The sequence below is a fragment of the Cucumis melo genome, chromosome 2, assembly GCF_025177605.1.
Source record: "Cucumis melo cultivar AY chromosome 2, USDA_Cmelo_AY_1.0, whole genome shotgun sequence".
Classification (NCBI taxonomy): Eukaryota; Viridiplantae; Streptophyta; class Magnoliopsida; order Cucurbitales; family Cucurbitaceae; genus Cucumis; species Cucumis melo.
Genome location: NC_066858.1, coordinates 9648225 through 9661274, shown reverse-complemented (window position 1 = coordinate 9661274; position 13050 = coordinate 9648225). Strand labels below are relative to the sequence as shown.

General features: G+C 31.8%; 1 protein-coding gene across 2 annotated transcripts in view; it reads right to left on the bottom strand.

Annotated features, from left to right (window-relative positions):
- Positions 1-6582: 6582 nt before the first annotated feature.
- LOC103487197 (uncharacterized) overlaps positions 6583-13050 on the bottom strand; it is a 44528-nt gene continuing 38060 nt past the window's right edge. For both annotated transcript variants that reach the window (XM_008445428.3, XM_051081654.1), the window contains 5 exons: positions 11337-11436; positions 8158-8326; positions 7933-8015; positions 7762-7838; positions 6583-7161 (listed from right to left, as the gene is read on the bottom strand). In XM_008445428.3, the coding sequence (XP_008443650.2) occupies positions 6990-7161; positions 7762-7838; positions 7933-8015; positions 8158-8326; positions 11337-11436 (601 nt within the window). In that variant the 3' untranslated portion in view covers positions 6583-6989. The remainder of the gene's footprint in view (positions 7162-7761; positions 7839-7932; positions 8016-8157; positions 8327-11336; positions 11437-13050) is intronic.

The following is a 13050-nucleotide window of genomic DNA, read 5'->3' as shown; positions in this document are numbered from 1 at the left end:
TTGTGGAAGGCCTACTTATCTTAGAAGAGATCTAGAAAAACAAATAATGAAGGGAGGACAGTAGTGTTCACAACCAGAAAGAATGATTTTTTCAAAAAGCTTGAAGAAAATACATAGATACTAGGAGTCGTAAGTATTCTTTCCAAATTTCATTTTATATATAAAACTACACGATCGAGTACAATATTATTTATGTAACTAAATGATCGTTTATATAATACATGATCGCTTAGTAAGTAAAAGAATGATGTAAACGATCCCTTGTATTTTCTAAACAATGGCTTGAATTTTGATAAACTATCGCTTCTATTCACTAAACGATCGTTTGATTTTTTTGATAGACCATGGATTTGTTATTGCACCGCGTGCAGAAAAAAATGTTGCATATCAAGCATCTTTGCAAATATACTTTTGCAATACTAGATTCGTCACTTATAGTAAGTTGTTACTCTTTAATATTTTTTTTTTGTATAGAAGTTAAACTGCATAATTATATTTTGACTAAATCTTTTTATTTGTTTTGCAAGACTGGAATCAATAAAGAACACTGCATAGTTAGACAACGATTTTTTGATAATCACAACAACACACTTAGCACTATCGACATTACCAGATTTAAATTACTATTTTAATTCAGCTGTTGGGGATATCCAAGATAAAGAAGGGTGGGGAGATGTCAACTATGTGATTGGCTGCATCAACATAAAAGAACATTGGTTAGCTGTTGCAACTGATATGAAGAAATGCAAGATCTATATGTTTGACTTAATGCCCAAATATGTTGAAAAAAACTTGTTGATGCAGCTCTTGAAATACCTGCACAATGCATCATCTCACTGACAATTTCTATTGGAATACATGCGTATTCAAAACGTTTCACATATGGCCCTTGGCTAGTGGTAAGATCAAATACCACATTACAAAAAGATGCTTTATTAAATTGCGGGATTTTTTGTGTCAAATTTATTGAATACCTTGTAACAGATGTAGACTGTGATTGTCTAATTATGAATAACATGAAACTGTTAGACAATAGTATGTAGTAGAATTTTGGGCAAATAAATTCTTTTGGTAAATAAAATATATGTTTTGGTTGATGTACATGTACAGTTTTTTACTTTTAAATTTTAATCAACTTTTGACTGAATGTTTGTATTCGTTTAGATAGATATCATAAAACAATTGTATAAAGATATAAAAACATTAGTGTAAAGAAATGTAAAAGATCGTGCATATAGCTTTAAGCGATTGTTTATATATACCACACTAATGTCTAAACGATCACGAATTTTCCAAATAATCTAAATGATCATGTAAGACATCATAGACCATCACGTACTTAAGTCAAAACGATATCCTAAACTATATGCAAACGTACAAGTATTAAGCATAAACGATCAGGCGATGCAAATCACGTGATCATTTAGTAAAATCTAAACGATCTTCTTAATACATGTAAATAATATTAAGCGATCGTTTATATATACCACACTAATGTCTAAACGATCGCAAATTTTTCTATTAATCTAAATGATCATGTAAAATATCATAAACCACCACGCACTTATGTCAAACCAATTTCCTAAACTATATGTAAACGTACAAGTATCAAGCATAAACGATCAGGCAATACAAATCATACGATCATTAAGTGAAGTCTAAACGATCGCTTTAATATTGATCTTCTTAATACATGTAAAGAATATTAAGCGATTGTTTATATATACCACACTAATGTCTAAATGATGTTAAATTTCCATCAAGTTTAATATCAAATGTTTATACATAATAATGAAAGAAAGATATTACACATTTTCATTAATTGTTCAAACCTTGCTTACAACTCCTACTATTATGTCATTTACCATTACAATTGGAACATCTGGTTGAACTACTAAATTCACCAACATATAGAATTCTTTGTTTTCTTGGTCTTCCAGCTTGCCATTTAAAGACTGGAAATAATATTTTCATGACAGAATCTACAACTCTCCAATCGAAATAAGATCCAACAGGTTGAATACAACCAGTGTATGTTGATAATAGTGTTTCTCTATAATAAAACTTAGATACATAAGAATAGGTATTTAAGTTAAGCATTTGTAGAATAGCAAGAGCATGCACACAAGGAATTTCTTCAACATCCCATACTCGACAATTACAATATCCCACGTTTAACTTCACAATAAGCTGTTGATTTTTATCCGTTACTTGGTATTCAATCGTACTAATTGGATCAACCTAATACGTAAGACAAATAAGGAAAATTAATAAAAATAATAACAAATAGATTTCAATCTTTGTATACATCAAATATATATAGATAGAAATCTATCTGTGCTTATCTGAGATATGAACAGAAAAATTTATATCTTTATCTATCAGATAGAAAAAGATAACAATCTATCTCTAACTGCCTGAGATAAAAAAAGATCTTACCAATAATCTTCTCGACTTTTCATGTTTTAAACACAGAACATTCTCAGCTCAAGACGTCAAACGACTCTTTATTGTAGAAGCAACTTTACTTCGTTCGTAAAACTACCTTTGCAATACGTCCCTAATTGAAATAAGCATTGTAACCATAGGTAGTTCTCTAAGACCTTTAAATACTAAATTTACACTTTTTGCACAATTTGATGTCATCATTCTATACCTTCGTTTATGTGAATATACCCGAGACCACTTCTCAAAACCAACACTACTAAGATAATCTCTGATATTTGGACAAACGGACTTCATGCATCTCATGTGGTACTCAAATTCATCAACAGTGTAGGCATAAGCACAGCTAAAGAAATATTTATCAAGTAGTGGATCCTTAAAATGGAGTTTCAAGTTACTTAAAAGATGTTTTGTGCACACATAATACTCAACATTAGGAAACACTCTCAAAACTCCATTAGAGATGCTAAGATGTCTATCATAAACAATGACTAAATTAGCTCGCTCTGAAAAACGACATCGTATCTTCTCAAAAAATCATGTCCATTATACATCATTTTCATAATCTACAATGGCAAAAACAAGAGGAAAGACTTGATTGTTATCATCTTATGATGAGACTGTTAATAGAATGCCACCAAACTTACCCTTCAAAAATGTCCCATCAACAGAAATAATAGGTCTATAATATTTCCACCCCTCGATTAATGCACCAAAAGCCATAAAGCAAAACTTAAAATGACCACTATCATCCAATTCTAAAACAGTGCATATACCTGTAATAATTACAAATACATTTCTATCGGCACAAAAAAAAAAACAGAAAAAATATGAAAGATGATAATATTGGTCTATTTAGATAGACTGTGATATTAGTCTATCCACATCTATCTGCAAATGAATTTAAATTTGATATACAAAACTGATCATACCTAGGTTAGATTTAATCAACGTATCAAAGAATCTTGAAATCAATGCATACGATTCAACTGTGTCACCATGTAATATCTTTACCATATGTTCTTTCGCCCTCCAAACTTTTTGGTAACTTATATTAACTCCAAGATTTATACGAGCCTTATGCACAATTTTTTTAGGAATGGAACGATCAGTAGACATGAAATCTAAAATCATGTATCAAACAATCGTCAATTACTGTTGAAGAAGCTTGCATGTGAGAACTTTGGGCAATACTCAATGAACAATCATGGTCAAAAGTGTATTTTCGTAGCTTCCACATATCACTCTTCTTATAACGAGAAGCCCTTACATATTATTTACAGCCTTCTTGCAGACATTTAAATTCAAGAGACCTCAAATTTGATATTGTAGTCCTAAATTGAAAGTTGGTCTTCACTGCTATTATGCAAAAATACTTTGAAAGCACTTTTTTACTTTCAAATAAACGTTTTTCCTTCAAATCAGAATAATAAGAGATGTCTCTTATAACTTCATCATTTAAAACAGAAGAAGAAGAAGAACCTATATTCAGTGACATATCAACATTCTCTCGTATACTACTAGATGAAGAAGACATTCCCAAACAATTAACACTTACATAGACAACTAATGGATGTCTACTAGTTACAGCTTTAGCAAAAGCTAAATACTAAGCAACATCATTGACTTTCTTTATTGGCACCACAGTTTGAACATTGGTTTTACCGAAATCAAGTAAAACAGATAATTCTACTGATTCATCCAATTCAATTTGTTCACATGTCAAAGCAACCAAAGAATTAAAGCTGACTCACATATCTATCAAAATTCCAGACACTGAGTAATTCTCATAAACATTGCATTCATTCCATTGACCTCCATAAAAAACAACAATAGGAATAGACATTCTAATCTGAAAAAAAAAGAATATATAATTAAGTATTTAATGGTGAAAGGAAGAATTAGATAGATATCTATCACAAAATAAGAGAATAAAATGTACTAAACAATAAAAATAAACACAATGCAAAAGATAAATAAACGATCGTGCAAAAAAGATTATAAATACTAAACGATCATTTAACAACAATAGATGATCGTATAAAATAAATTAAAACATCGTATAAAATAAACTAAACGATTATTTAAAGACACTGATCGTTTAAAGCATCGTATTGACTTAGATATACGATCGTTTAAAGACGTTAATCATACAAAATATTGAAAATTTTTGTGCTCATAAAGATGAATGATCGTGTTCATATAACAAAACAATCGTCTCTATACTGATAAACGATGATGTTGATAGAGGTAAACGATCAAGTAATTCAATGAAAATTATCGTGAAAAACTTCAAATTATCGATCTTCATAATGAAAGACACAATTCTTACAGTGATTTTTAAAAGTTCTAAACAAAAAAAAACTTTAAATTCTTACAAACAACAAAAAACAAAAACGACATTCATACTAAAATATAAATTCTTAGTTCGACGTAAACAATCATCAAAATCTCCAACCTTCATAATGAAATACAGGATGTCTTACAGTAATACCTGCAATTCTAAACATTCTATCTTGACGCTGAAATATATAATTCTGAACGAAATTTTATAATCAATTAAATAGTTCAAACAAAAAACAATATTTAGAATATTCACCGAAACCAAAATCACTGAAACGATATTAACAGAGCAATATGGACGATCTTGATTATCCAAGATGACAAGAAGAGAAACGATGTTATCGAAGATGATGGATATGAGAGCGAATGTTGTTGAAAATTAAGAAAAAGTTTAAAAAATGATCAAGATGAAAAACATATAAAATACAAGATGAATAACTCGAAAACGACGATCGTGAAAAAATCGAGAAGAAGAAGAACTATCAGATTTAGAAGATCGTTATAAAAGAGTAAGGACAAATAAGGAATTCCGAAAAAATAATTTTCCTTAATCGACTTGTTATACGGACTGTAAATAGTTTACAGTTTTGTTATATTTATGAAAATTTCCCTTATTTAAAGCCATTTTTTCAAACATGGAAAGACTTGAAATTTTTTGGTAATTTTATTTTTTACAAAATTATGCCAATTAATTCTCTCCCAAATCTCAATAATATTTGCACCTCCTTTTTCCATCACTCTCGCGATTTTTCGTTCACTTAACGGATCCCACAACCCAATTCTAAGTCCGAAGAATAACATGTCAACTCTAGTGGTAGTTCTAGACTCATGTTGGTGAGGAAATATTGAAAAATAGGAGTCATCAAAGGTAAGTATTCCTTTAACCTAATTTGTTTTAATTAGCGCTTTTTAAGCATATTAACTTCTAAAATAGTTTAGATGTATCTAAAGTAAATTGGATCCATTTCTTCCATTGCACATACATTTGTATGCTTTCTCAGGAACACATGATTTCTTTAAGTAATAAAAGGAGTTGTTTGATCTAGATATCTCGCATTGCATGTTTTTTTCTTTTTTTTATCACTTATTGGCTTAAGGTTTTAAGTTGAGCTAGACTATCAAACCAAAATTCAAGGACTTAAGTTAAGTCGATCGTTTTTGTGTTTCACGTAAAAGCATCAAGACTACTCAAATCACGTTACATGCTGCAATGCAAGGTTTAAGATGCATTGCAAGACAGAGCGCAACAACTATAGTATTCAATTTCACTAATAATTTTTCAATAACTCTATTGAATAGAATATGATTTTAAATTACAAAAAATTTTATAATAAATTTCAACATAAACTCCATGATGAATTTTCATATAGTTAATAACATCACAAGGACAACATGGTATCTTTGGTGCCTTTGTCATTCATCTTAAATTTAATTATTAATTTGATGCTAAGCAGAACTTACGAGTTATTAATTTACCCAATCTTACAGTGGCGTTGAGATTTTCGGCTGCCACATCCACTGGAGTGGTGCCACCGGTTCATCATCGGCCTTTGTTTCCCTCACGATTCACGGTAGTTTATTACTTTAGCCAAACTAAAAGACAAAAAGATTAAAAAATAATAATAATGCTCAATTCACTAAAATTTTGATTAATTACACATCATCTCTCTAGCCGTGAAATAGCTGTCAAACAATCTCAAGTATCATTTAAAACATTTTATCTTTTTAAACTTCGCTGACTAAAATTTCATTTTGAAATCCGTAAGACCAAATAGACACTATGTTCAAGCATCATGAACCAAAAATTAACTTTTTCACTGTTATTACAATAATAACTAAATGAGAGAGAGTAAAACCCGTGTGCTGCGGACAGTAAAACTTTAACACAAATTTGAATGTGAAAAACTTCAGATGGGCATAAAAAACTCAGTACATGAGATTTCCGACCCATAAATGGATATGCCAAACATTCTAAAACCTCTGTTTATGTGATTATATGATGCCCTCCTTAACTTTGCTAAACCCATAATCTATCACCTATTTTTCACATCCTCATTTTTTACCCTCTTCTAATAACACATTTTCAACTTTCAAAATGGATTTCAACGAGAAAAAGAAAAATTGTGAACCTCTACTTTTCTGCAAGACATCTCGAGAAAGCTTCCCTCTGGTGAATGATACATGCCGACTACTGCATATTCTCAGTTAATTTTTGGCTTCGGACGCCTTGGTCTTAGAAGGATGTAGAGAAGCCCCAAAATGACCATGAAAGCAGGAATGGTCGTTCCATCAAATACAATGTCTACTTTTCTCTCTCGTGAGCAATGAATCGGGTGAAGAAGAGCTAATGTTGTGTTTACCTGATCAGCAAACCTACAAAACATACAAAAGTGAGTATGCAATTCATATTCAACATCAATGCAAGTTAAAAAAGAAGAAAGAGAAAGGTTTAAATTATGGATTTAGCCTTTATAGCTCGAAGAAAGTTAGAATTTAGTTCTTATGATTTATGAAAATTTTATCAAACCACAAAGACTATTTTTGAGATTTTATCAAACTTATAAGAACTAAACTCTAACTTTTAAAACTATTGGGACCAAATTTGTAATTAAACCAAAATCATATTAAATTGCAAATCACGGTGGACAAATTATCCCGCAAGTTTAGGCCCAAAGTGATTCGGAATAATGGCCACTATCTCCTCTGTTTTTCTTTCCCAATATTTTATACTAAACGAATTTGGTTGAAGACTTAAAAGATGGAGGCAAATGTCCAGTAAATGACACCAATTTTATTATTATTATTATTTTCTTTTGGCGTACTATTCCATATCATACACAAGTGATTATAGAAAGAATGTAGATAACCAATTCTAACATACTTTTCAACCATTAAGACATCGTTTAAAGGTTAAAAAGACTTATATACGATAAACATTTGCATAAAATATAAACAATGATTTAAAGAGCTAACCCTTTGGATGCCTCATTTAGTGTGTACAACAATCTTACAGCATCAATATACCGCAGCTCTCCAGAAACGGTTGAGATCTGAGAATATAATACATATCATAAACTCGATTGTCCATAAACTAGGAAGAATGTCAGAACTACTGCAATTTTTGGAGAAATTTAAGGCACTTACTCTTCTCCACAGGCTAACAACATACTGGTGCTTTTTTACAAGGTCACGCTCCTGTGACAGGAAGAGCTTGAAGGACTTTTCAGCTAACTTTTGTAAAGGCTTTACACCCACAGAGTTTTAGTTTGAAAACAATAACACTGCATTTTAAATAAAATATTGATGCAAACTTAACCAGATAAGTGAGAATAAAAAAAATAAAAAAAAAAAGTTTCTGGTCAAGGATACTGGTACGCTCCATCATTAAAAGATGAATAGCTGAATTGACTCGCAGAATTGATTCTTCAAGGGCTGTGATGATATAACTCCGAGCAATAGTATCAGACTGAAACTGTGAAACGTACCATCCACGGGAAGTAATGGAAAATGGATTGCAGCCTACTGACCATATCCAATCCTATAATATTAAAGAGTGGTTGTATAGACGAAATACACCTAGTTAGTAATGCACGAAAACAGAATATCCACATTCAGATGTTGTCGTTATATTTACAGAAACTATGAGAAGTACAAAGGACCTGAACTCATAAATACTTTAATGAGAAACATATAAGAACACATGAAAGTAAACATGGAAAACAACCATTTCTAGGCATTGCCTACAACAGGACCAAAACAGAATGCTCTAATAATCTATACTCTAAGCAAGCATATAGAGAGACAAGTATACAAATACAACATGAATATGACAATAAATCACTATTTTTTAGATCTAAGACATGAACATGAGAAGGAAATTTAAAGTTAATGAATTTATGCATTATATGCTTAAAAAAATTGTTTGATGTATTTCATTAAACAAATATATCTTATTAAAGACAAGAAACAAGAAGATTCATTGATATACATTAAAAGAACTAAGGCTTAAAAATAAAAATTTCCACCAAGAAAAAGAAAGACAAGCAGCGAAATGCAATAAGAATAAACGACCAAACAAATACCAAAATAAACGTCGAGAACTCACAACTCTCACAAGAAAACTAAGAACGAAAAAGAAAAAGAAAAACTAGAGAATTAGGGGTCTTCCAAACAAACAAAATAAGAACTCTGCAAGCTTCAACAGGTGCATTAAAAGAATGGCTTCGATTGACAAAAAAACATTGAAAAAAATCTCCAAACAAACTTAAAATAATCTCTAAAGCCTATAAAAACCAAAGAGACCCATTTATAGGGCTCAATTAAATGTCTATTTGTGGCAACAGAGGTCTAATTTCTTTCATTTGTAAACCACAAATCTCAATTAAAGACTGAAATTTGTGATAGATTGAAGACACTTATCTCACTAATGCTGCTAATTATTTCATTCAAAATCCTCCGATCATCAACTGCAAAAAGATATCTGAAAGCTTCTTCTAAAACGTCCACAACAGGAAAATCATCAATCGCGGTATCAACTAACTGCTCTTCAACCTCCTCATTACTCATGCTAACCTCAGATGCTACATCTGATTAACCGTCATAACCAAGATGAGTGGAGTTAGATGCCTTAGTAGTGCAAGAGCACAAGGAACCTTTGGTAAAAATAACATTTGATCCTAGAGTCATGACTTCTGTCGGAGTGAATGAGGAGATAGGCTGTGAGGAGGCTCTGATGAGGAAGTAATCCAAACACAAGCTTCTTCCAAAATATTTGGATTGAACTCCTAGTTTTCAAGAATATCAAAGCTGGTAAACCTTTAAGTATAAAATAGAGGATAAGATTCAAGAAGCCCACAATTCAAGATGGGGGCTCGGACTGTAGAATTGGATACCAATAATCCGACTAAGATGACTGAAAAAATTCTGAAGGAAGATGTGTAGCCTGAAGATCATCACGAGGAATGAGACTATCTTAATTATGCAGTTGAACATGCAAAGGAAAAGAATTCGAGACAACATTTTTCCCTTAAAATTGCAAAAGTTAAACTAAAACCTTCATCCAACCTGACTTGGCTTAGTCTCTTAGAACCATTGATCGAAACTTGACAAATCACTATGATCTACAAAGCAGATTAAAAGAATGCAAACCTCCACAGAGAAAAAAATGCCAAACTTCCAATTTGTTACCTCATTTTCAACTAAATGAAATCACGAAGGTTTTTCTCCACTTTGCTTTTTTAAACGGAAACAAGATTTTCATTGAATTACTGAAATGAGATTATGCTTCATGTATATAAGAGGAAACAAAGCATAAAACTCGAACTTGCCAATAAGAAACAAGAAAAATAAGATTAAACCCACTAAAATCTGGATAACTTTGGACTTGAAAATACACCCGAATTAGCTCTATGCCCCTATCCAACTGAAACTAAAATAAAACAAATAACAGAACTAAACACATCTATAATCCAATTCATGCCCCCAACAAGCATACATCACTTATATTTTATAGAATTTTCAATTGGCGAGCGTTTTAAAGATGTTTAGGCGTGGAAGGTTTCTACCGAGGTTTATCAAAGGCAACAAGATAAGGATCATAGTAGAAAAAGAAGAGAAATTGTTGTAGATGACGGTTAAAAGTTAATATTAGAAAACCAAGAAGCACCTATACTCCTAAGATGGCCAAGTGTCATTGTTGGACACGTGTCCAACCCCAACATGCCCGACACGTGTCCGAAAAGACAGCTGGCATGTCGATTATTTTTTTTTTATTTCGGACACGCCCAGACACGTCTGAGACACAAAGCCTATTGTTCCAGCCTAAAGACAAATCATTAACCCCACATTTTAGGGTTATTAAGATTGTCTCCGACCATTTCTTTTCCACGAAAACAGATCCCCCACAGCCACAATATCCCTCATTTCTCCACCAAAGGTTCACACCCAAACAGTCACGTCCAAACCTTCATGCATAAATTTATGAATTCTACGGTGTTTAATTTGTTATTTTGATGTTTTTAAATGGAATATTTCACAATAACCCTCATTTCTCCACGCCCAAATATTCACACCCAAACATTCACGTCCAAACCTTCATGCATAAATTTGTGAATTCTATGGTGCTTAACCTGTTATTTGATGTTTTTAAGGATGTTTTTAAATGGAATATTTCGCAATATGTTGATATGCACAACATAAATGTGTTTTTCTTAATAAAAAAAGATGTGTCCCCAACATGTTGTGTCCTACTTTTTTGAAAATGGGCGTGTCAACATGTCGCATGTCAGTGTTTGTGCTTCCTAGGTAGATAAACTAATTGAGTTCTACTAAGAGATTTAAAAGGATATAACAGTGGAATTGGAACTTCGAGAAGGTAAAGAAAGTAGACTCCAGCAGAAAATTGGACAAAATCCAATTAGAGATTTTGTGTGCCAAAATTATGTAATTCAGTTTTTCTTCCTTTTAGATAAAAAGAAAAGAAAAGAGAAGAAAATAATATAAAATAAAAACAGATGGTTACTCCAACACAAAGGATTTCACTATTGTACCTCAACTGCTGTATCATGGGATGGACTGTATGCAAGATGGAGAGGGAGCAGACCGGAAAGATGTTCTGCAGTCGCAGATAGAGCAGCTTTGATTGGCTTCCTACATATAGAAAGATATAAGAAGAAACAAACAATTAATATTCTAAGATAATTCCTGATGACAGAAGCCTTTCAGATTAACTGCTAAAACAAGTGGTAAACCACATATATTGTAAATGAAGTTGTTCATATCAATTTTATCACATTTCATTTACAAATGATGGTTTAAAACAGAAAACAAACAACAAACACTGAAGCAAGTAGCACCCCTGAGATAATCATAGTGAAATATCTTCCACATGTTTAGCACTTATAAAGTTGTATCGTGGTGTCGCTGATGATTACCAACAAGTTTGGGTACTACATCTTTACCTCACCGACTAAATAAACTATATTATTATACGGTAATGTATTTTGTATTTGTTGTCCTAGTACATATTCGTACATATTGATCCAAATAGAAAAGCAATGGATTATATTTTATTTTTTCTAGTTCAACTACAAATGAGAATTTGAACCTTTGACCTCTTCTCCGAGAGTTGCCTAAACCAATTGAACTATAAATGGGTCTACCAAAGGATTATATTATTTAGATTTTTTTTATTTGTTATGAATCAAATACAAGGTCTTCTTATATAGAAAAAAGACCAACTACCAACAAGGAAAATATATTATGGACATAAATGAAGAATATGCACAATAAACATCCAAATATTATAAAAGAAAAATGGAAATCCAACACTCCCCCTCAAGTGGGTTTGTAGATGTCATTCGTCGCCAGGCCAACTTGCAGATAAATTTGTCAAATGGTCTTTTTGAAAGGCCTTTAATTAGCATATTTGTCGTTTGTTCTGTCATCAAAAGAAAAGATATGCATATTACACCGGCATCAACCTTCTTTATGAAATGCTAGTCAACTTCAATGTGTTTTGTCCTATCATGTAGAACTAGATTGTGAGTTATGTCTATAGCCTTGTTATCACAACAAACTTGTATAGGTATATTTTGAGACATTTTCAGACTTTCAGTTCTTCAAGGATCCTGTTAATCCATGTACTTTCTGAAATCCCATGGACCAAGGCTTTAAATTTCAATTCAACGCTACTCCTGGCTACTAAATTTTGTTTTTTCACGACGTCATGCTAAATTTCCTCCAACAAGCAAATAGTAGCCAGAAGTAGGTCTTCTATCAGTAGTACTTCTAGCTCCATCTGCATCAATATACACTTTGCTTGAAAATGATCATGTTTTTGAAATAATATACCATTACCTAGGGTTTCTTTCAAGTATCTCAAGATTCCATTCACTACTTCAAAATGAATATGTCCAAATGAGTGCATAAATTGACTCATCATACTTACTGCAAATGCTATATCTAGACGTGTGTGAGATAAATAAATCAATCTACAAGCTACCTACAAGTTTTTGGTATCTTTGCCTTTGTCCTTTGCTTCTTCACAAGTTGCTTGAAATTTCAAATTTGGCTCAATAGGGGTCTTGGTTGTCTAACTTGTTTCTCGAAGTAAATCAATAACATCTTTCCTCTAAAATTAACAAAAATCCACTTTTAGATCTTGCAAAACTCCATCCCTAAAAAGTATTTAAATAAAGGCTCCAAGTCTTTGATTTGAAACTCACTTACACGCTTGTTCTTAAGATCAACAAAACCTTCCTC